General features: G+C 37.4%; 1 protein-coding gene across 28 annotated transcripts in view; it reads right to left on the bottom strand.

Annotated features, from left to right (window-relative positions):
* DGKH (diacylglycerol kinase eta) overlaps window positions 1-25,997 on the bottom strand; it is a 204,254-nt gene that overhangs the window by 38,931 nt on the left and 139,326 nt on the right. For 26 of the 28 annotated variants that reach the window (XR_014071424.1, XR_014071425.1, XM_081550817.1 and 23 more), the window contains 9 exons: window positions 25,111-25,213; window positions 23,863-24,022; window positions 21,977-22,085; window positions 21,708-21,847; window positions 16,286-16,370; window positions 14,271-14,356; window positions 6,276-6,375; window positions 3,696-3,969; window positions 2,690-2,812 (listed from right to left, as the gene is read on the bottom strand). Coding sequence is in view for 26 of the 28 variants with exons in the window: in XM_081550817.1 (XP_081406943.1) it covers window positions 2,690-2,812; window positions 3,696-3,969; window positions 6,276-6,375; window positions 14,271-14,356; window positions 16,286-16,370; window positions 21,708-21,847; window positions 21,977-22,085; window positions 23,863-24,022; window positions 25,111-25,213 (1,180 nt within the window). In the remaining 2 variants the exon portion in view is untranslated. Of the gene's footprint in view, window positions 1-2,689; window positions 2,813-3,695; window positions 3,970-6,275; window positions 6,376-14,270; window positions 14,375-16,285; window positions 16,371-21,707; window positions 21,848-21,976; window positions 22,086-23,862; window positions 24,023-25,110; window positions 25,214-25,997 lie in introns of all 28 variants that reach the window. The other 2 variants (XM_081550820.1, XM_081550833.1) reach the window with 1 other exon arrangement.

The raw sequence follows: 25,997 nt of genomic DNA, 5'->3' as shown, positions 1-25,997 counted from the left end.
TTAAATTATTCAATGATAATATAGTGAATGTGCTTCAGAAAGTTAATGATTTAACTCAGAAAACACTCCTCCAGATACTGATTCCCAATAAACTGGAATACTAGGCAAAAATTAAGAACAAATGCTGCACCATAAAGGCTTGCATAATCTATGCTTATTTCAGTAATGTCATTCTATTTCTATTTTTTTTTTGGTTTTCTTTGCAGACTACAATGGAAGCATCAAATTCATGAGAGTATAGTAAGACGGGATGGTAGGTGGTTGGAAAACCAAAACCAATGAGCGCTGAAAATCCAACCCTCCAAAGAGAGCCATTCACTATGTCCAGAATGAGGTGGGTATGAATACTGGTGTGCTATTACATTACAGAAATATCTAGAAGATGCTGCTCAAAATGGGGCATCATATTGACCATTAATGAGAAAAACAAAAGGTTTCAAATGATCATGTTAGATTGGTAAAATAATTTACTAGAGAGAATCTGGAAAAAGAATATACAATGTGTGGAAAGAGGATATGATGCCCTGAAAGCTGTTTTCAGTAAGCGCTGTCCCATGGAAGAGCCATTTGCAATATCATGAAATGATGTGTGTAAATATTGAACCATAAAGCCCTATGCAGATGTCAGTACTTGTTTCTGTTAATGTGATCATAGAAAAAGTTTTTTAATAATAACTGTAACCACAGGTAGAAATTTAAGGAAGAAAATATAGAGCTCAATACATTGACAGAAGAAAAACTTTCTAACAATTAGAGCTGACCATGAGAGCGGGCTCCAAAATCACTGCAGATGGTGACTGCAGCCACGAAATGAAAAGATGCTTGCTCCTTTGAAGAAAAGCTATGACAAACCTAGACAGCATATTAAAAAATCAAGATATCACTTTGCCAGTAAAGGACTGTATGGTCAAAGCTAGGGTTTTTCCAGTAGTATGGATGTGAGATGTACGGATGTGAGAGTCAGACTGCAAAGAGGCTGACTGCCAAAGAACTGATGTTTTCAAATTGCGGTGCTGGAGAAGACTCTTGAGAGTCCCTTTGACAGTAAGGAGATCAAATCAGTCAATCCTAAAGGAGATCACCCCTGAATATTCATTGGAAGGACTGATGCTTAAGCTGAATCTCCAACGTGAAGAGTCGACTGATGCGAAGAGTTGAATGACTGGACTGATGCGAAGAGTCGACTCACTGGAAAAGACCCTGGTGCTGGGAAAGAATGAAGGCAGGAGGAGAAGGGGCAACAAGACGAGATGGTCGGAAGGCATTACTGAATCAATGCATATAAGTTTGAGCAAACTCTGGGAGATAGTGAAGGATAGGGAAGCCTGGCATGCTGCAGTTTATGGGGTTGCAAAGAGTCAGGCATGACTTAGACACGGAACAACAATGATAGTGGGCTGTAGTGAGACTGAGTGATCCAAGGCTCAATGACCATTGGTCAAGGGTGTAAAATATGCCTGCACTGGATTATATTCTGCAATGGAGCCATTTAAGGTCGAAAATGTCAAAGGTTAAATTAATATAACTGGGTTATGTGCTGGAAAGGTCTAAAAAGGTCTAAAATAAGGTCTAAAAAGACGCTGTAAAATACAAAAGAACTGGTTATATGTCAGACACATGAGGCCTATAATATGGTCCAATTTCAAAGTTTCTAGGAGTTTTAAACACAATTAAGAACTAGTCTTTCAAAGTTAGTGTAGTTAGTAGCAACAGCAGCAGAAGCAGTAGCAATAACCATAATAGTGACACTGACAGCAAACATTCCTTTTCAGCACAATGTATCCAGAGCTATTCTAGGCACTTAATGGGTGTCAACTTATTTAAACATCACAAAAAAGTAGGTACGTTACTATCCCCATTTACAAATGAGGACACCACAGAGAACTTAAGTAATCTACCCAAGTTTATATGTAATGAAAGTAAAAGCAAAAATTTAATGATTGCAAACAGTTGTGATATAATAGTAATGATTTTCATTCATACTATGTTAATTATTTTCATATTATCTTCTCACCTTCATTAATAATTCTGCTTGTTTTATATTCTAGTAAATTAATACCTTTTCCCTTATTCAACATGAAAAATTAACAGTATAAATTCATCTTTAGTTAAAACTGGAAAAGTAGAGAAATAATTAATAGCCTTCAAGCAACTACATATTAATTCCCTGGCAAAAATAATTTCAGTAGAGATAGGGTTGTAACTAAATGTCCGATAAGTTAAAAACTTAATTTAGCAATAAGGATTATCAACCATCTAGGCTGATCAATAGAACTCAAGGAACCAATGAGTTATTTCAATGCCACGTTTTATGCTTGTGAGGCCTGCAGCTTCCATATTATTCTCAAAGAAATCTGGAGGCTAAAACAAGCTAAAATCTTTAGTTTTGGTAGCTACTCTTCCTAGAGGAAAATTAAGATATTTAGCCATGTTTGGTCCCCAAATTCTTAGTTTATTATGATGATTTCCAGATTAAATGATAAAAAGGGATGCGACAGTACCTGACAATAGTCTGAACAATGTTACCTTAATTATTTCAGCATTCATGAATATCTTAGCTTTAATTTCTGAAAAACCTTGTTAAAAATAAAAATGCAAATAGTTTACTTCAACTAATCAGCTGTTTAAAAACAGAAAGCAGAGTTACATTTTATGTAATCCCAAAACAATCTTCTCAGAGTTTTCTCACCAGTTAACGACTCTTTCGCATCATCTTCTTTTAATTCATCTTTGGAATCATCTGTTTCTGTGCTATCATAATCGAACGACTGATTAACTAGTTCAGAGGGGTGAACTGGCTGGTCATCCATCACTTTAAGTAGCAAGAAGAGAAATATGTTTGAATGAGCAAAAATAAGATCCATAAATATTAACATATTTTTGGAAAATTGAAATATAAACTCAAAGAAATTTCCCATTCACAAATAAGCACTGATTGGCAGGGAACTCTGGGGTCATGTGATGTCTGTTAAGTATTAATACTAGAGACTACAAAAGGAAATATTTTAAAATCTCAAAACTATTTTTTTAGCAGAAGAGAAAAATTTAAGAACTTCAATGATGAAAGACAAGTCCAACTACAAGTTACAATTCGTAAAGGGTTTCTGAATATTATTTAAAGTTAAGTTTTAGTCGACCACTTCAAACTCTAACAGAAGTACACATATTACAGGAAAACAGAAAAACTAAGAGAGGTGGAACTTTAAAAACTCTTAAAAAAAGCAACATAAACATTTAAGAGATACATGTTAAACTTTTTCAAAGTAGCTTATAGGCTTGATTTTCTTTTAAGAATTTAACAGATTCCAGTTAAAAAACTTAATTTCAGAAATATGATTTAAAAGTAATTTGTAATTTTATTTTAACATTTTCAGTGTACTTTATCTCTGAAATTCTTTTAACATGTGTCTAGTCTGACCAATGGGCTTCCCAGTTGGAGCCAGTGGTAAAGAATCCGCCTGCCACTGCAGGAGACTCAAGAGTTGTGGGTTCAATCCCTGGCGGGGGCGTGGGGGGCAAAATCCCGTGGAGGAGGAAATGGCACCCCTCTCCGATATTCTTGCCTGGAAATTTCCATGGGCAGAGGAGCCTGGAGGACCATGACTGGGCACACCCAGTCTGACCAATGTGAAAATCCCCTTGTGGTTGCAGTAAGAACGTTGCTAACTTCAGAAGCTGCTTTTGTTAATGTGTACCTTTTCCGGCCTCCTCTATGACTTGCCTCACTGCTTTCTTTAAACTGTTTGCCCGCAGCATTATTTCCCTTGGTTTGACAGCTTTCTGGGAAGAGGGTTTTGTAGTGTCATCCAAGAGATGTTCCTTGCTCTCACACAAGGATTCTTCGCTGGAAGATTCCACAGCATCTTCTTCTACCATGAGAGGGCTGAGGCCTGGGAGAACTGGACCTGCCTGGGACTCTGTGTGCAAAGCCTGGAGCAGTTGTTCAAGCTTCTCATTTAGGATGGAACACTAAGAAAACAAAAAGACAGTGATGAATCTTCATTTGGTGGAGATGGAAGGTGATAGTTAAAATGAACGGTTGTCAGTTTTTTGGAGGAAAGATGCCTACATTGATGTTTATCATTAATTTTGTTGCTAGTTAGTCCCTAAGTCATGTCCGACTCTCTGTGACCCCATGGACTGTAGCCCACCAGGCTCCTCTGTCCATGGTATTTCCCAGGCAAGAGTACTGGAGTGGGTTGCCATTTCCTTCTCCAGGAGATTTTCCTGATCCAGGGATCAGGAAATCTGAGTCTCCTTCATTGGCAGGTGGATTCTTTATCACTGAGCCACCTGGGAAGCCATTATCATTAATTAGCTATCTATTATAAATTATACTTTAGATAGCTCTGGACTAAATAACTTTAAATTTTTTAAAAAACTGCATAATTATTCTGTAAATTTACTGATTTATACTTCCAGAACTATTTAAACTCCATTGCATGGGTGAAAAATCTTTATAATCCTCCTAAAGTTATTTTTCCTTAACAGAAAACAAAGAAAGTTTCATGATAAAGTGACACATTACATAAACAATTTACACATTATACAAAATTTGCTATACATTAGACAAAACATGGACTTCCCAGGTACTGTGAATGGTTAAAAAAAAACCTGCTTGCCAATGCAGGAGACATAAGGGTTCAGCCCCTGGGTTGGGAAGATCCCCTGGAGGAGGGCATAGAACCCACTCCAGTATTCTTACCTGGAGAATCCCATGGACAGAGGAGCCTGGCAGACTACAGTCGATGGGGTCACAAAGAGTTGGACACAAATGAAGAGACTTGGCACACACGCATTCACGCAAAACACTGCATAAACATTTTTTAAGTGATCAATGTATGGCACTGTTTGGAGCATCACAAATTGCCAAGTCTGGCTGAGTCTTGTAAACACACCTTCAAAGCTTTGGTTTTACAAAGGAGTGTGAGTACTTAAGGGATTATTGGCTCAAAGAAAGAGAAAAGGGATGTGCCCAGGAAAAGATATAACGATGCAGAAAGAGAAACAAGTGCTGGGCCCTTGTTTCCTTCTGCTTTTCTTGAATTTCTAAGGGTAAAGAAACATTTAGGACTGAAGGTATGATCGTGCTGCTTAGTTGCTTCAGTCATGTCTGACTCTGTGAGAACCTAAGGACTGCAGCCCGCCAGGCTCCTCTGCCCATGGGATTCTCCAGGCAAGAACACGGGAGTGGGTTGCCATTTCCTTCTCCAGGGGATCTTCCCGACTCAGGAATTGGACCCACGTCTCTTATGTCTCCTGCACTGGCAGGTAAGTTCTTTATCACTAGCTCTACCTGGGAACCCCAAAGCTACTGATGCTGCTGCTTAATATACCTTTTACCTCCACACAAATTTCCAGTCCTCTCTGCCTTTTTTTGATCACAGGCCAAAGACAAGGTCACAGCGGAAATAGGAGAAAAATGTGTGATGACACAGGGTCTCTGTTTTATGAAGCTCTCCATAGAGTAGAAAAATAAGAGAAAGAGGCTGAAAACTTCAGATGTATTATTTCTATTTTCTTTCCCTTCCACTCAATCCCACCACCATCCACAGCTGGGGAAGATCATGCCTTTGCAAAGCCCCAGAGAGTCAAACCTTCTGTAAGAATGCCCTGTTGTTCACAAATGAAAGCAAAGACAGTGGCTTTCAGGGTTCAGTAAACTGTTCTTATTTTAGCCTAAGACAACTCACAAAGGGAATAAAAGTACCTATCAAGAAAAAAGGCAAAGCAAGACATGGAAACCCGATAGATGCCGAGGACTATAGCACCTGGGGAATCCGAACAACCATTCTGGCAGGGAACTTGGGTGGTCAAGGTTTGCCTGGAAATGGAAAACCACTCCTCTCCCCACTGGAGCACCAGCTGCCTAGCAATTTCCCCCATATGGCCCAACTACTGTGCATTTCTCCTTCAAAATGTCAACCAGTGGGGAAAAGGGGGTGAGTTATCAAATTCAGATTGTCGGTCTTCAGCAATGCAGTTTTCGTACGTACCAATGGGAGGGAGGTCCAAGAGGGATATTTGTAAACCTCTAACTGATTCACTTCATTGTAAAGCAGAAACTAACACAACATTATAAAGCAATTATACTCCCCCCCCAAAAAAAAGGAAAAAAATAGAGTATGTTTTAAATCCTCATATCTGATACAAAAGCAATTTTCTCTTCCCTTGAGATGCCTTGGCAGGAAAGCCACTTAATCAATTTAGCTGTAAAACACAGTTTGATGTTCACATTGTAAAAGATCTTCCCATCCTGAACGTGTCCCGCTTACTTTATTGGCCACGGCATCGGCTGCAACAGCTTTTTCCAGCGTTTTTTCATGTGCCTTCTCTACTTTGGCAACGAAGTCCTTTACAGTCTCACAAAGTATCCTTTGAGCAAAAGAAATTGTGCAATTCAGGAAACTCAGAAAGCTGCTTTGCTTTGATTTACAAACATATTTAAAAATAAGCACAATTGAGTAAACTTAAAATATCGGGATCATTGCTTTATAAACCCAAACTTATATCGGCTGTGTGGCGGGTCCTAGATCAGTTCAGGACATTCAAAGTGATAAATGGATATAGGAATAAGCCTTGCTCTAGATAATTGAAATAAGTCGTTTTAAGGTTATAACAAGTCTTTCTCAAATATTTAAATGCTTTAAATTCTTCAGAAGAGTAGTTTTAGGTCGTATTTAAAAGATAAAACATTATCTTCTGCATCTTACGTATTCTTATAATAGAATTTGCAGTGTTGAACAAACAAACAAAAAAATTTGTCACTGATGATGTCCCTGTTGCTCTTCTATTCATTATATGTGTATCTTGGAAGTACATCTTTCCTGAAGAGAAAAGAGATTGTACATTATGCTGGAAACCAACCTGCCACTTGAACTGACTTACGTTCTCTGTAAATCCAATCTCTCCCCCCTCTTAAGATAACTAATGCAATATCATGCAGACTAATTGAATTTAGGTCTTGTTAGTGTCAGCAATACATGGTTTATTTGTTTGTTTCTTTTAATTACGTTTGGTTTCTTTGCAATGAAATAGACTAAAAAGAAAAAAAATCATCTGAAATAAAAACAAAATTTGTCAACAATCTAGAACTGGTCTTGGATTAAAATCTACAACCAACAGAATGGTATGACCAGCTTTCTGAAGCAAGAGCTTATAACGTGATTTTGAAAACAAAATCAGGCTATTTAAAAAATAGTATTTCTCACCCTAAAGACTCTACTAGAAAATTACTAGAGTTGATCAATGAATATAATCAAGTTGCAGGATATAAAATTAACACACAGAAATCCCTTGCATTCCTATACTCCAATAATGAGAAAACAGAAAGAGAAATTAAGGAAACAATACCATTCACCATTGCAACAAAAAGAATAAAATACTTAGGAATATATCTACCTAAAGAAACAAAAGACTTATATATAGAAAACTATAAAACACTGATGAAAGAAATCAAAGAGGACACAAACAGACGGAGAAATATACCGTGTTCATGGATTGGAAGAATTAATATAGTGAAAATGAGTATACTACCCAAAGCAATCTATAGATTCAATGCAATCCCTATCAAGCTACCAATGGTATTTTTCACAGAACTAGAACAAATCATCTCACAATTTGTATGGAAATATAAGAAACCTCGAATAGCCAAAGCAATCTTGAGGAAGAAGAATGGAACTGGAGGAATCAACCTGCCTGACTTCAGGCTCTACTACAAAGCCACAGTCATCAAGACAGTATGGTACTGGCACAAAGATAGAAATATAGATCAATGGAACAAAATAGAAAGCCCAGAGATAAACCCACGCACATATGGACACCTTATCTTCGACAAAGGAGGCAAGAATATACAATGGAGAAAAGACAATCTCTTTAACAAGTGGTGCTGGGAAAACTGGTCAACCACTTGTAAAAGAATGAAACTAGAACACTTCCTAACACCGTACACAAAAATAAACTCAAAATGGATTAAAGATCTAAACGTAAGACCAGAAACTATAAAACTCCTAGAGGAAAACATAGGCAAAACACTCTCCGACATAAATCACAGCAGGATCCTCCATGACCCACCTCCCAGAATATTGGAAATAAAAGCAAAAATAAACAAATGGGACCTAATTAAAATTAAAAGCTTTTGCACAACAAAGGAAACTATAAGCAAGGTGAAAAGACAGCCTTCAGAATGGGAGAAAATAATAGCAAACGAAGCAACAGACAAACAATTAATCTCAAAAATATACAAGCAACTTCTGCAGCTGAATTCCAGAAAAATAAACGACCCAATCAAAAAATGGGCCAAAGAACTAAACAGACATTTCTCCAAAGAAGATATACAGATGGCTAACAAACACATGAAAAGGTGCTCAACATCACTCATTATTAGAGAAATGCAAATCAAAACCACAATGAGGTATTATTTCACACCAGTCAGAATGGCTGCTATCCAAAAGTCTACAAGCAATAAATGCTGGAGAGGGTGTGGAGAAAAGGGAACCCTCTTACACTGTTGGTGGGAATGCAAACTAGTACAGTCACTATGGAGAACAGTGTGGAGATTCCTTAAAAAACTGGGAATAGAACTGCCATATGACCCAGCAATCCCACTGCTGGGCATATACACCGAGGAAACCAGAATTGAAAGAGACGCGTGTACCCCAATGTTCATCGCAGCACTGTTTACAATAGCCAGGACATGGAAGCAACCTAGATGTCCATCAGCAGACGAATGGATAAGGAAGCTGTGGTACATATACACAATGGAATATTACTCAGCCATTAAAAAAAAATACATTTGAATCGGTTCTACTGAGATGGATGAAACTGGAGCCCATTATACAGAGTGAAGTAAGCCAGAAAGAAAAACAACAATACAGTATACTAGTGCATATATATGGAATTTGAAAGATGGTAACGATAACCCTATATGCGAGACAGAATAAGAGACACAGATGCATAGAACAATTTTATGGACTCTGAGGGAGAAGGTGAGGGTGGGACGTTCTGGGAGAATAGCATTGAAAGATGTATATTATCATATGTGAAACAGAACACCATTCCATGTTCGATGCATGAGACAAGGGCTCAGGGCCGGGGCAATGGGATGACCCAGAGGGATGGGATGGGGAGGGAGGTGGGTGGGGGGTCCAGGAAGGGGAACACATGTAAACCCATGGCTGATTCATGTCAATGTATGGCAAAAACTATTACAATATTGTAAAGTAATTAGCCCTCAACTAAAATAAATAAATTTATAAAAAATATATATATATATAAATAAATAAATAAAAATAAAAAATAGTATTTCTCTTTAATATTGATAGAAGTTGAGGAATTTTAAGAAAAAGAAGATTCCAGCAGTTATTTTTTCTATTATACTGACAATTTTCTCTGGTATGTGAGCAACATAAAGTTTTCAGATACTTAAATAACTATGAAATCAAGCCATTCAATAGATATAGGGGACACACACACACACACACACTCTCCAAACCTTCACATTTATCATCTAAGAAATAAATGTATTACTCCAAACAATTTTTGTTTTGTCTTTTGGCAACAATTTCTAGATGTCACTTGGACAAAAGGTAACACACCCTAACCTTCATCCTTTTTGATCACCCTTTTAAATTCAAATTTCTACAGAGACTCTAGTTTATTAGAGATTCATTCATGTGTTTCATGTCATTTGGTCTTCTTTGTTTTATGTATAATACTTTTATGGAATTTCTTGAAATATTAAGACAGGCTACTATGAAATTTCTTCTATGGACTTTAGGATTCTGTGTTAGGAGAACACTGGCCAATTAGCTGGAGGAATACATGGTTCATTAAGTTCCATATTCCAGAAGATAGAGGATATTTATCATAATCCAGAAGAATGAATTCACTTCTTGTTACACCTAAATGGGTAGAGTTTTTAAATAGAAATAAAATATATACTTAAAAGCAGTATGATTTCAAAGTCACACCAACCAGGAACTTGCAAAATTGGGGAAAAACAGGTTTAAGATGTACTTACCATAGTAACACAAAAAACATTTTCCAACTGATATAATTTCCCCCTTAATACATAAAGACTTTCAAATGAATGAAGTGGCACATGGACCTTCAAACAGAGCTAAAAATAGTTTAAATTCCTAATTACATATTTAATTAATGTTAGTTATTATTTTAATGAAGCATTTCCAGCACTGTATTTCTTTAGTTTTGCTCTCTCTCTTCAAGCTGAACAAACATGCATTGAATATTCAGTTGAACCTAACAAAAGTCCACAGTTAGCATGTGTGATGGTTCCCACCACCATCTCAGTTCTGAGATCCATATTTATCAGTAGCAGTACCATCATTTATCAGTTTTTCACTTATTTCTTACGAGAGATAAATGACAGTAAAACATGCAAATGCTACAGTAAGAAAAATATGGCAATGGTCCCAAAACAGGATCACATATTGGCAGGCAGGGACCATACTATCAGAACCCGAAAATTTCATTTTTAATCTGATATTAAGAAGTTCCAATCAGAAATTAAAGGTGATTTACAAGTATCAATGCACGATATATTAAAATCTCTAGCTATCTATGTACTCTGAGGAAAGAGTCTAACAACTATATATCATACATACCTCATCTGTTCAGTGAGGGGGGGCTGCCTAAGTTATCTCTGAGATAGTCCCCAAAACGAAAATTCTATGGTTCTAGGACAATGATTCCAATTTTACTATTTTGTTTCCTGCTAGTGATCCCATTTTCTGAGAAGTATTGTCTACAGAGCAAATTGCACTTACTTCGTAACTTGCTTTTTATTTTTATTAATAAATGACATCTATAATGACTAATTAGTGCTTCTGAATCTCAGAAGATAACTCATGTTGTCTTACCGGACTGACAAAATTTCAAAGTCAAAGAAATATCGATGTTGTGTTGATGAACTACATTAGTTAACCTACTTATTAGCTATGTTGATGATATACAGCTTTTACATCAGCATTTTCAACATTTAAAAATAGCTAAAAATAGCTTAAGTTACTGAGAATTACTATCTTATGAAACAAATATAAACACAAAAAACAGGAGGTTTATTTAAAAAATGTTCTGCCTTAATATTGTATCATTCAATAACTAAATGGCACTAACAAGAGAAGGAAATTCTTTATTTTACCTGGGTGGTGATCAGAAGAATGTGAGTGTGAATGTGTGTATTTTTTTCTAAGCACTGAGTTGTACCTTTATGGTTTGAGCACTTTACTGTATATGTATCATGCCTCAATATGGAGAAGGCAATGGCAACCCACTCCAGTGTTCTTGCCTGGAGAATCCCAGGGACAGGGGAGCCTGGTGGGCTGCCGTCTATGGGGTCGCACAGAGTCGGACATGACTGAAGCAACTTAGCGGCAGCAGGAGCAGCATGCCTCAATAACACAACTTTTTAAAAGCAGGGAAAAATATTATAGATTTTCCATGTTTTAGAGAGATAAAACCTAAAGGCAATATGTGCCTTGTTAGGATTTTGATTTGAATGCATCAACTGTTTAAAAAAAGAACTTCAGGAAAATTAAAGAAATGGAATATAAGTTGAGTAATTATTATTGATTTTATTAGACTTTTTAAAAATTATTGGATATACAAACTGAAAGTGAAATAAAATGATTTCCAGGATTTGCTTAGATACACCAGCAAGAGAAAGTGGGGAGTAGATAACAAAATATTGACAAAATACTGAAGCTGAGTAATAGGTATGGTAGAAAATCATTACACTAATGTCTCAATTTTTTTGTATGTCTGTAAAAAGTCTGTAACAAAAATCAAAGTAGGGATTTTCCCTGGTGGTCCAGCAGCTAAGATTCTGCACTTCCACTGCAGCGGGTGCAGGTTTGATCCCTGGTTGGGGAACTAAGATTCTGCACGCCACGTGGTGAGGCCAAAAGAGAAAAAAAAAAAACCTCAAAAATATACTATACTGGTATAAAAACATACTATAGTGGTACTATATTACTGGCTTAGTAAAAACATACTATACTGGTACTATTACTATATTACTGGTACAAAATTATTGCATATAGTCCCATCTTTTCTCTCTTGAACCTCTGAATTTTAATCTGCAGTTGCAAAGGTCAGGCACCCAGGCAGGCCTGGGAGCCCAGACAAGTGACAAGAGGGGACCAAGATCGGAACCGAGTCTGCTTAAAGGCAAGTGAGCCAGTCAGGGAGGAATCCAAAGTTAAGCTAACAGTAGAGGCTAGACAAGGAGCCAGGTCAAGGTCAAAGAAAAAATGTGAAATGCAGTTGGGTAAAACATGAGCTGATGACACCATAATTTAAGACAGCACTCTGTACTTCATAAGTTCTATATTTATTTCGTTCCTCAAGTTAATTCCCCTAACAGTTCCATGAGGGAGGAAGGACAGGCATTCTTTCCATTCTTACACTTGATAAAATAGACACGGGTCACAAAGCCAGCAAATGGCTGAATCTCATCTAGGACCTCAGATTGACACAGCACAGCACTGTGACTTCCGTCAGTGGTTTTCAAGCTATTTTTCAGAAATATTTCAAGGATTCCACCAAGGCTAGATTAAAATTTCATTTAGAAATATAGACTATAATTTTAAAAATGTTCTCAAATCATTAAGCATGTAAGAGAACAATACTATCTTAGCTTTTAATTTTGAATTCACTACTTTTTGCACAAGTCTTGGACTATATTCAACGCAGTTTCCAGCTATTTCTGTATTTCATGTTGTTACATAGTTGTAAGGAAATTGTCCTCAATTAATAAATGAAAATGGCATCCTTACAACTATATAACCAACATAAAACACAGATAACTGGAAATTGCACTGAATATAAACTAAAACTGTCACCTGTAACGTTATTGTTTATTTTTTCTCATAAATAACCAATAACTCAATCCTATCCAGTGTATTAATGTCAACAAAATAGAATTTTAGTTTTTAAATATTGAGATTCTGCATAAAATTTTATTTAAAAAATGTTATAAGTCAATTATACTCTTAAAGAAATAAAATAAAAAATATATAAAATGTAAAGGAGGCAGTAACCACACACATCAAATATACAAAGTTCAATATTAAAGCTCTGCTAACATCCAAACTAAGAAAGGTGGCCAAATACAACATTTACTTAACTATATTAAAGAATAACTCTGCAACTTTTTATACCTTTAAAAAGGTCCCATTTCAACTTTTCATGTTTTCTAACAATATTCTTCAAAATGTCCTGTAAAGAAGCATTTGACTCATAGGGCCAGAGTGCAAATGCAAATAGCTTCCTTGTAGAAGTAACTTAAGAAATACCTAAGGAAGTAACTTTAGTATATGGATTTGGCCCAAGATGAAAAATGCCAAAGGAAGCGGTGAGGCCTGGGACAAAGTTGAGATTTGTACATTTCACCATAAAGCAGTACAACTAATTAGAAAACACCCAACTGAGGCATCAAACCCAAAAACCCAGTAGCAGCCCTGTCCGTCACACAAAGAGCCCTGGAGCCCACCAATCTGGGCAAGCAGTGCGTTCCCTTGACTTACACTGCTCAACTCTTTCCCTGCTGCTCGGTCATATCTCCCCTTCCTGGGGGTTATAGCATCAAAAGCGACTGTCACTACATTTGTACTTTTGTCACAAGCAAATTTGTTTATAATGATTTATCTTGTTTTCCTTGATTTATTTTCTAATTAAGCATATAACATACTAAATTACGTCTTTTTTTCCTCCATCACTTTCCCATCCCCTTTCTTTACTTCCTCTTTCTCACTTCTTTCTGTGTATCAGTAATATTTCCTTGCTAAACCAGAATCCTAAAGCATGTTTTTACTTTCACTTATCAGTTGAAACTCTGAGTGAGTTTCACCCCTTCCTCCAGCTGATTTTCCATTTCTCATGACGGCAGTAGAGGGTGCTTCAAACCAAAATCCTAAATTCTACCCAGGCAACATTTGGAATAATAAAATCAAGTAGTTTGGGGGTCCATGTATAGAATCAACAACTAAAATCTGATAACTTTGAATTCAAATATAATTACAAAATTTAACCAGGCTGAGAATTGTCATTTTGAAAAATCTCATTGTTATTTTCCTTTTTCTGATGTAAACGATCCCTAAATAGTAGTGTTTATGGAAATAATGAATTATAGTAAAATGTGTTTTCCACATCATAATTAATCATAAATGTCTGTTTAAATAAGAAAGATAAAATGCTTTCCTTGCATTTTCGCCATATAACTATTTCATGACTTGAATGCCACAACTCACTTGGTAGAAGATATGACGACTGCATGTTCCTCAGAATTGAGGATTTTTGTAAGATGAGCTGCAACTGAGTCTTCATAAATGGTCATCTGAAAAAAATTAAAAACCTACCCTGTATTACTGTTGCTGGTATTCATACAACTCTGTTATTAGTGCTTCAAAAATGGGATCATCTTGACACATGTGACACACGGCAATGGCTATAATGAAATATAAATGACTTTAATGAAATAAATAATACATCTATGAGAGTCATTATACAAAATAGATACGTGTTTCTTTTCTCTGAAAGGTTCTTAGTTTCTGGATTCTTTAATTCATATTCTCAGAGAAACCCAGAAAATCCATTTAAAATTTTGTAGGAAGTTTCATTCAAAATCTTTTACACTAAAAATAGCCTTCTTCCATGTAGTCACAGTTGTACCTTATATTTAGTGATTACACATGTGATAAAAGTAAATTGTCTAGCTTTATTTTATATGCTAGGAGATAGACATCTCTGAAGTAAGAAGAGCAAAATAATCTCCTCCTTTTGTCCCTTTGGAGAGAAAATTGATAACGTTAAAAAATTCTATTAAGGAAAAAGATTGGTTCCTATAAAACCTTTATGTTTATAGTTGGATAAAATATTCTTATAAACAAAAACAAAAATGCTGCTGGAAATAAAGTAGAAAATATATTCATCTTTAACAGTAATTATTAAATATTAGTAATTAGGGCTTCTCAGGTGGTAAAGAACCTGCCTGCCAATGCAGGAGACATAAGAGACACAGATTTGATCCCTGTGTTGGGATGATCCCCTGGAGAAGGAAATGGCAACCCACTCCAGTGTTCTTGCCTGGAGAATCCCATGGAGGGAGCCTACCGGGCTACAGTCTATGGGGTCACAAGGAGTCGGATGTGACTGAACTGATTTAGCTCACATGCACCTCTGGTGGCAGGACTATAAATAAAATTTTTCTTTTCTTTGTTAGATGTTTTTGTATTTTCCCAATTTTTTAGAAGCAGTTTTTCCTATTTGTATATCAGGGGAAAAATGTAAATACAGTTAGTTTCTTTAAGGAATAGCCCATGTTTCTAGATATTATTCCCTTCCTTAGTTTTGACAAGATCATAATTTTCTTAGTGACAAAACAAAGATTTCAACTGTAAAATAAACAGATGAATTTTCCTTGAGGGAAAAATAAGCTATCATAGATCAAACGGTCTTAGTAAGTCAGAGAATAATCCTTTGAAAATTACACTCTTTTTAAAATCTCCAGTGCTTTGAGCTTTAATCAGAATGTAGAGTCTTTAAGAACATCTAAAAACTGTAGTTATTAACGGTCTCGAGCAGGGATGGAAAGAAGGGCACTGTCTTCCTTGGTTTTACCTTGATCAACAGGCTTAGCCTAGAGAAGCTTAACCTAGGGAGGTGTTCTGATATGCCCTCAACACAGTGGGCAAAGCAGGAAGAGAAATTCTACAATATTCTGGCAACAAGTATTGGTGTGCTTGGAGGTTATTTAAGGGAGCTGGGTGAACACCTAATAATCAAACAGGTGCTCATGGCTGACGCAGGAGATGAGTGAAAGCTGACGGGAGCCTGGCATCAGCTGGCTTCCTAGAGCCCTGCTGGGAAGAGTAAACCAGCAGGAAGAATATTCAGGGAGAGTTCTCTTGGGGTGGGAGCAAGGGAGTCTGCATGCACGGTGCTGTCCACACCTCACCTCCTCCTTCAGTCCTCCCAACACGGCGCCTCCTCAACAGATGAGGTCCACGAAGACGAGACCACGAAGGGAGTGATATGGCTGAATTCACACAGCCAAGGAGGCTGTCAGGAAAGGGCCCTAACCGGGATGCTAAGGATTCCTTCCTCTAGAGGGGAGGACTACAGGCAGTCAGTGAGGCCAAACCCCAAATAACAACAATTACAATTAAGTGAACATGCTACCATATCACATACATTTTTTTTTTCATTGTTCAAGATACTCAACTCTGTTTTCAAATGATAAATAGGTAAAGAGTTAAAGTCTTACATAAAATTCTTCAGACGCCTCTGGAGGTTCGGGAAGTAGAGAAGCTTTTGGCGGCAATTTGAGTTCATAGGTCATAATACTCCACCTGAAGGAAGAAGAATATCTGGTCTAAAATTCCTTTAAAATTTAATAGAGTTTGTTCTCACCTCACATACACACATGCTCGTGCTAAGTCGCTTCAGTCCTGTCTGACTCTTTTGCTACCCCATGGACTGTAGCCCATCAGGCTCCTCTGTCCCTGGGATTCACCAGGCAAGAATACTAGAGTGGGTTGCCATTTCCTCCTCCAGGGGATCTTCCTGACCCAGGGATCGAACCCGGGTCTCCTGCATTGCAGGTAGATTCTTTACTATCCAAGCTACCAGGGAAGCCCCTCACATACACGTGCACATACATTCATGAACATGTTTACCATGTCTGAAATAACCAAATATGGGAAGAGATGGACTTTTCATAATCTCATAAAATGGTGAATTCATAATTTATGATTTCCCTATCTTACCAAATCTCTGATTGGAGACTTTCAAACATTTGAAGGCCATGGCCCACAGTAAGAAATGTACATATGTAACAAGACTGCCCCTCTTCACTAAGTGTAAAGTATTATGACTTTTCTGTTCTTTTCTGTTTTACTTTTTAAATAATGCTGCAACTTCTAACTAGATTATAAAAGTTACTAATGGGTCACAACCCCAAATTCTAAAATAATGTCCAAGATTAAATAAGTGCACAGTACCTATGAAAAATAAATCATTCTGCAGGTAACAATCACTCTTACCAAGTCAGCTTATACAGATATGAAATGGAAATTAGCTAAATAGTCCTTATTACGTTAAGAAAGTAAGTGTGGAATTGAGAGGAAAATATTAATAGAAATAATGCTTGACTGAAGCAAATTCATTTCAGTTAGCTGTAAACATTAATTTCAAACCAAACACTGAATCATTTGGTGTTAGACATAAGCAATCAACTCCAGATAAATCCAGTCATCTATCTAAAATAATTTCAACACTTGAGAAGAACAATTGGGTCTAGACATTATTACTGTCAGTAACAAGATGTGAAATAAAGACTTTTACAAGACACAAAGCGTAATGAGAGCAGTACTGCAAATTATGAAATTTTAAGAAAAGCACATCACAGTGACAGAACCTAGAGAAAAGTCCCCAGATCAGCATCAGTATGTAAACAGAACCTAGTGTATCAATCAGACTAATAAGTCTGCATAAAAATTCATATTCTGAGAGAATTCCCTGAAAGACATCGGTTATCTGTTAGGGTGTGTAAACTAAATAGATGTGTATAACTACTATTCAATTCTTGATATGAATATATTATAAATATATGCCTGTTGCTGGTTTAGTCACTAAGTTGTGTCTAAGTTTGAGACTGCATGGACTGCAATGTGCCAGGCTCCTCTGTCCATGGGATTTTCCCAGAAAGAATACTGGACTGTGCTGCCATTTCCTTCTTGACCCAGAAATCAAACCGCCATCTCCTGTATTGCAGGCAGATTCTTTACTGCTGAGCCTGCATGGAAACCCTCATTATATTTGAGCATAAAAAGTCATTCTTTCCTTCATGCATCCATGCAACAGGTATGTACTGAACATCTCACACTGACAATATTCAAGGGTCTGGTAATAGAAAAGTGAATATGACTTCTTTAATAAAGCTTATATTCTGGTGCAGAAAATAGATGTAATAAGAGCAATGAATAAAATAATAAAACTTCAAAAAGGGAAAATCACAACTGAAAACAAGGAAGTCAATTCCATATACCTGGAAATACTTCTCTGGTCAAAGAATGGTTAAAGAATTGGGAAAGAAATCCACCCAAGTGTCCTTGCACCTTCCACCTATACCTCTTCCCTTTATTGGCAAATGATTGTAGCTGAAGAAACAGGAGCAAGTCTCAGCACAAGCCAGGAAGGGATGCTTACTGGTACCAACTAGGCAGAGTTGGAGGCAGAAAGTAAGAACCAATTTGGTGGTGATTATGTGCACTAAGGGCTTCCCAAAGTTCAATCCTTGGGTTGGGAAGATCCCCTGGAGGAGGGCATGGCAACCCACTCCAGTATTCTCGCTTGAAGAATCCCATGGACAGAGGAGCCTGGTGGGCTGCAGTCCATGGGATCGCAGAGAGTCAGACACGACTGAAGCGATTTAGCATGCACGCATGTGCATTAAAGAGTGAGTGCAGTGTTGAACAAAGGCCCTCGGAAAGAGTCTGTATCTTGGTGTAGACAATCGGTTCACCCACTTATTAGCAATTTGACCTTGAAAACAAAAAAAAAATCTCCTGAGCCTTTTATCCTGTAAGATAGAGACAATAGTATTATCCATCTCTAAATGTATAGTGAAGTTTAAACGAGATGATATTCTATTAAGAAAAGCAACTAGATGTGCCAGGCAGCCAAAAATATTAATCATTCTTACTCCCACTGTCTCCAGAAGACTCAACATTCATCTTTGTGAAACAGTCATAACAATGCTTTTCTTAGCCAGTGTTGTCTTGAGGACTTAAATAAGTTAATATATATGAAAAAGCATATATGATGTGGAATATTATTAAACATCAATTTTCCACTTATACTGACAAAGGTCCATATAGTCAAAGCTATGGTTTTTCCAGTTGTCATGTATGGATGTGAGAGTTGAACCATAAAGAAGGGTGAATGCCAAAGAATTGATGCTTTCAAACTGTGGTGCTGGAAAAGACTCTTGAGGAGTCCCTTGGACTGCAAGATCAAACCAGTCAACCCTAAAGGAAATCACTCCTGAATATTCATTGGAGGGACTGATGCTGAAGCTGAAGCTCTAATACTCTGGCCACCTGATTCAAAGAGCCCACTCAATGGAAAAGACCCTGATGCTGGGACAGATTGAAGGCAGGAGGAGAAAGGGGTGAGAAAGGATGAGATGGCTGGATGGCATTACTGACTTGATAGACATGAGTTTGAGCAAACTCCCGAGAGACAGTGAAGGACAGCGAAGCCTGGCGTGCTACAGTCCACGGGTGGCAAAGAATTGGACACAAGTTAGCAACTGAACGACAACAACAATCACCTAAAGATACCCTGTTACCCTGTGGCCTTCTGACTGACTGAAGGGGGTGACAGAGGATGAGATGGTTGGATGGTGTCACCAACTCAATGAACATGAGTTTGAGCAAACTCTAGGGGATAGTGAAGGACAGGGAAGCCTGGCATGCTGCAGTCCATGGGGTTGGACATGACTTAGCAACTGAACAAGAATAACAATTCTTAAATTACTAAAGAAAGCACAGGAACAAAACTGTCTTATGTTTCTAACAATAGTCCCAGCTTTTAAATCCCCTCTGTTTTTTTGAGTTTTTTTTCCTTGTTTTTTCTCGGGGGAGGGGGGGCAGTTGGGGGCTTCCCTTGTGGCTCAGCTGGTGAAGAATCCACCTGCAATGAGGGAGACCTGGGTTTGACCCCTGTGGGGAGATCCGCTGGAGAAGGGAAACACTGCCCACTTCAGTATTCTGGCCTGGAGAATTCCATGGACTGTATAGTCCATGGGGTCACAGAGTCGGACACGACTGAACAGCTCACTTTGACTTTTTTTTTTTGCGGGTCTGTATTAAGGAATTTTACCACAGGGTGTTGTTTCTCTGCTAACCACCTGGAGAAGTTAATTTTTATAACATACAAGGCAAAAGCGCACACCCAGTGCAGAGGAAATTCCTCACAGTATTTCCTAGGTTGTGGGAAGAGTGGCATTTAAATTTACAACAAAAAGCCCTTTAAAATAAATACCTTGTGGGGTTTGGTAAGCGCTGAATTGGGCAGTCTTCTGGGAAACCACCTCCAGACTCTTTTAAAGACTGGAGACTGAGTCCACTTTATGCTCCCAAACTACCAGGGGATCCCTCTCATGACTGGTTTGGGATAAACACAGATAAACGCTCATCAACCTAGCTTTCTTTTTAAATATCCCATGTAAACCCATGGCTGATTCATGTCAATGTATGGCAAAAACTATTACAATATTGTAAAGTAATTAGCCCCCAACTAAAGTAAATAAATTTATAAAAAAAAAAAAAAATACTTCATTTAAGAAAAAAAAAAAAAAAGAATCAGCCATTGCAAGATTACCTTATGACAGGCAACGTTACCATTAATTAGGTTATAGCTTATTTTAGAGTAATTACATTTTGGATTGGTGGCTCCTTGATGAGATTTTGTTATTTTACAGGAAGAGTTCCACAGATGGCTAATCCTATCAGAGTTGTTTTGATTCATGCTAGCTCAAGTTTATAATGAGATTTTGACATTTGTGTCCCACTGATGATGGAGGTTACTGCTTACTGAGTCCTGGTTGCTCCTTATGCTCCTGCGCTCATTCCTGTCTGCCTCTTTGCAACCCCGTAGACTGTAGCCTACCAGGCTCCTCTGTCCATGGAATTCTCCAGGCAAGAATACTGGAGTGCGCTGCCATTTCCTTCTCCAGGAGAGCTTCCTGATACAGTAATCAACCCCACATCTCCTACACTGGCAGGTAGATTCTTTATCACTGAGCCACTGGGGAAGCCCGGTTGCTTCCTATACGTCAATTCTAAACACCTCCTTCATAACACTCAGGTCACACAGGCTGGGATTTTTTTTCTTTTTACATGTGGGGTATTTAGAGAGAGCAGTTAAAGAGCTGCAATCCAGAACACCATAAAAACAGTGATGGTTCCTCCATGTGAGGTTGTTTTCCTAACATCTTCCTGTCCCTGGGAAAGGATTATATTTTTCAGTATATTGTTGGCTCAATTTCTTATTAACATGTATAATTAAGAAGATATACTATCTAAAGTTTGTATGTGTTCTTTGGTTTTCATGAAACCAGAAGATGAAAGGGCCATACCTAGTATATTCATCAAAGACCACCACAAATTAACTATTTAAGCTTTCTGACCCAATCAGCAGTTAAAAGTAATTAGTATCAACATGAGCTTTCCAAACGGTTCAGTGTAAAGAATCTGCCTAGCAATGCAGGAGACGTGGCTTCAGTCCCTGGGTTGGGAAGATCCCCTGGAGAAGGAAATAGAAACCTACTCCATTATTCTTCCCTGGAAAATCTCATGGACAGAGGAGACTGGTGGGCTACAGTCCATGGGGTCACTAACAGTAGGACATGACTGAGTGACTAAACAACAGTAAGTATTAATGTAGCCACATCTATCTTTAAAATAATGGGTTCATTAAACTAGTTTTCTCATTAAAAAGAAATTCATTCATTCATTCAAAAAACACATTTACAGAGTGTCTGTTCTGTGTCAGGCTCTGTTCTAGACCTCAAGGGTGGAACCCCTTCATGGGCTTACTGTCAGCACAATTTTAATTATCAAAAAGAGGATATCAGTGTGCTGCTTTCAATCTAGTTTAGGAAGAGAATGTGTTATTATTACCTGTCCAACATTTTGGTACTGGCTCGTTCCAGCTTCTCAAGTATCTGAGGAAGTTGGGTGTCGTCATCGTATGAGCCTCCCCAGCCGAGAACCCGGGCAAGGTCGTTTCCTGTACCCAGAGGCAGTACTCCCAGCTGACACTGAAAAACAGCCCCATAGGAGACCTCAGACAAGTCCAGAGAGAGGGACTCTGGCTTTTCTGCACTTCACTGGTCAGCAGGTTAGGATATTTATGTTAACTAGCAATGAAAAGAATGATGACCACTTGCCTGTTTGTTCAAGTTGAGCTTATCAATTTCTGACAAAACCCAACCTACACTTCCATCTCCTCCACAAACAAGAATCCGGAAATTGTCAAACTTCTGGAATAATCTTAAACTGAAAGCAAGAAGTATTTTATTTTAGGATAAGTAAATAAAAATCACTTTCCCCAATTCTTTTGTCATTCTGTTACTTATTGGTACTCATGTTCAGATTAAATATAAGAACTCTTACATGTGAATCATACTATAAAAATTAACTTGAGTGCAATGTTGAACTCAAGAAAATGTCTTAATCATAAAGAAGAAAGAGGATTATAAGCAGAAATGGAGACAAAATTCGGAAGAAAGGGAAGTGAGAAATGCGAAAACAAAAAAGAAGCAGAACCCAGGGAAGATTATTAAAGGTTAAGTAATAGGTGATGGTAAAAGTAGTGATTTTTTCTTTCTATCACAAGGATATGTTATTTCCATGAGTAGCATATTAACACTAGGGTGGAGAATCTAGGGCACTGATGCTCTTGAGGGGCATGGGGGCGATTCCTAAAGAGATCCATCAAACATCACTAATACACCCCCACCATACTGCCAGTAGCTTTTTTACTTCCTCTTTTCCTTTTCTCAGGTCAATCTTTTTACTTCTGCCTTCCTTTATCTCAAATTTTGACACATCTCACCTACTGAATGTACCTTTGAACACCTCAAGTATTGTGGAAAATTGAAAAAATATGGAGACAATCTCAAGAAGTTTCACAAAGGGAGTTCCTTGGAATTTTAGAGGATGAGTAGAAAAAATGTGAAAAAATAAGATATTGGAGCCATGAAGGATTATAAAACAGATATGCTAGAGAGGGAGACATAGCTAATCAGCAATGGGAGAGACAGAGGTGATGAGAGAAGCTAGATGAGAAAGTGCCAGGACCCATGCAGGAGGAAGGAAGGGAGGTACAGCACATAAGGAAGGACTTGGGTTCAAATGAAGATCAATACCCATGGAACCACAAGGGCCTGAGATAGGAAGAAAAAGGCAATGAAAACAAGAAGGACGACCCCGAAAGGACAAAAGTGAAAAGAGGCACAACGAGAGACTGAGAAGACGGGAGAGCACTAAATCACAAAACACGAAAGGCCTTTTCAGGAACTGGTACCTAAAATCTTCATTTCTACTTCTGTGTTACAGTGGAATTCAAGAGAAAAGCCAAGTTGACATAAGTAAATCATAAAGAGATTGTACATCCCTGGTTCAGATGGCTCAATATCACCTCTTCAACAAAAATCATATATATATACACTAATATATATACATATACTAAGAATGTATTCAAAGTGCCTCAAGGCATATTTTCCGTCACTGAAACACTTAGTTTTTTCCCCCAGATTTTAAGTTATGTGACATTTCAGAAAGTTTGAAATGGACAGTTAACAAAAGTACTTTCTGTCATTTATGGGAACCAAGTCTGAAATCCTTGAGAACTTATTTCTCAGATCCACAAGAGTATCTGTGTTTCGGTTAAATAACTGATTATTTGTATTATATATAGTTCAATACTAGCCTCCCATGCAAATCATTTTCTGAAGTTAATTTTTTTTAATTTCTCCATTTACACAAGTTGATCTACTTCTGTAGAGCTAAGCAAACAGAATTGTTTGATGTAGCATATATTCTAAAACATTTTCTAAACAAATTTTAGAACTTTGGGCACACAAGGAAGTTATATAAATATCAAAAAGGTTGTGTTAAAATTTATAATTAGAATGTTAATAAAAGGGAGATGTGAGAAGATCAACCCAGAGGCGTCTAGATGAATCTACAGTTTTCATGAACTGAAAAACCAAATGTATTTCACACTTAGAGCTACATTTCATTCAAGGAAGATTTGTCAGTAATCAATTACCCCAAATGAGGACCGCCATTCATCAAATCAAACACCTGAGCTGGATTTAGTAACTGTTTAAATCGACGAAGAAACTTTACTCCCTGATTATCTCCACTCTTAGAATTGACAAAAACCAATAAAGGACTAACACAGAATGAAAACGTTGCTCTACAGAAACCTGTGGGGAAAAAAAACAAAAACACAATATAAGATCACTATGTACCGCTTTCTCTTAACAAAACATTAGAAGAAAAACAATAAATTCATACTTCAGAGCCCCCATATGCAGACAGGTTTATTACTTACATATTAAGAACACAGAACTTACCTTTTAAAATATGAGCTATACTGAAAAATCATACAAAAGATGGTGAAAGTATTAAGCACAGATAATTTGAGATCTACCACTTGCCCTAACAACACTTAATTATTAAGAGAAACCAATCATAGTCTACAAATTCACAGTTGTTGAAGGCTTCATGCTAATTTTCAGTATTATAAAATATTTAACACCTCCTTGTTAAGATCTCAGAAAGTATTTTTAAATTTTATAATAAATAACAGAACTTTGATATATTGGGGCTTAGGGGGAGGCTGTTAACAGCACAGGTTAAAAAAATCATATCTTTTGCAGCTTCTAATAGCTATGATATCTACTGGCATACTTCTATAAAAAGTTTGAAAAGCATAAGGCACTTTATTGATGCAAAACATTAATAATAGTTTATGGTAAAAGCCTCATGTAATACAGTTTGTTTACAAAGAAGTGATAAGTATGCTATCCCCAAACCAGTGTTGTAAATGGGTTCTTCCATATGTACAATTAAGTTGTAAAATATTAACACTAAAAAAGTGAATGAATGTATGGGAATATAAATTCCTACAATGAAATGATAGGAAAACAGGTTTCAAAAAAAGCTTTGCTAATGGGCAGTTTCAATTACAGAGGGGGAAAAAATGCTTATAAAAAATTAATTTGTTCAGGTTGCATTTTCTTACAGAATAACGATCTTATTTGATTTGCTGAAATGTAAAATCTATAAACCTTATACACTGTAATTTCACCACTGTGTTAATAGTTATGTTAAACCTTAATTTTAAAATGTTCTTGTATAAATTAAATGTACTGTTCCGCAATTGAAATGGAATTATTATATAAAAACTGACCAGAATAACCAACTACAGTGTTATTTACACTAGGAAAATAGTGTACATATCAACATTTGATAAACCAGGAACATACATACTTATACTACTGATACTTACCATCAGAATCAGTGCTGTTTAGTGCAATTGGAGGTATGACAGATACTTTACATTGGCCAAGTGGACATATAGGATGATATAAATCTTTACAGGCAGTGTGTACCTAGTAGCAAAGAAATAAACCTTCAGGAATCACTGAACACACATCCATGTTTTGTCATGGTACAAACTATGTCTAAGGAACTGAAAAATGAAGATCAAGTGCATCTTCAAATGTTCAGGAATTCACAAATTATCTTAATGGCACAATGTTTATACTTCTAAGGAATGGACTAATCATTTTAGAGATGGGGATTTGATTTGGTTTGTGCAGTCTGTTTTCATGAGTGACTCAGGCAAGTAGTATGTAGTCAGTAAATGCCTGGTGAAAGCAAGGACAGAGGAAGAGACAGAGAAAGGAGAACAGAGGAAGGAAGAAGGGAGAGAAGAAGGGAGGAAAGAAGGGAGGGAAGAAGGGTCGAAGAAGGGAAGCAGACCGGCATGCGTCCAGCATCACTGTCCATAGGAAAAACTGATGACACTGACCGTACAAAATTACAGAATATAATGAAAATAAATACAGTCTGCAAGGTGTCTGCAGGGATCCTGTAACTTTCTATTCACACCCTTTTAATAACACCATCACGCTAGTACAGTTATAAGGACATCCGTGCCTACTGTCTGAGCTAGACTGCTGGCTCAGTAAGGAAAAGCTGCTGCTGCTGCTAAGTCACTTCAGTCGTGTCCGACTCTGTGTGACCCCATAGACGGCAGCCCACCAGGCTCCCCCGTCCCTAGGATTCTCCAGGCAAGAACACTGGAGTGGGCTGCCATTTCCTTCTCCAGTGCATGAAAGGGAAAAGTGAAAGTGAAGTCGCTCAGTCGTGTGCGACTCTTAGCGACCCCAT

The sequence above is a fragment of the Giraffa tippelskirchi genome, chromosome 12, assembly GCF_054371585.1.
Source record: "Giraffa tippelskirchi isolate mGirTip1 chromosome 12, T2T-mGirTip1v1.2.pri, whole genome shotgun sequence".
Lineage (NCBI taxonomy): Eukaryota > Metazoa > Chordata > Mammalia > Artiodactyla > Giraffidae > Giraffa > Giraffa tippelskirchi.
The sequence above is the reverse complement of the archived record's forward strand: the minus strand, read 5'-3'. Positions and strand labels throughout refer to the sequence as shown.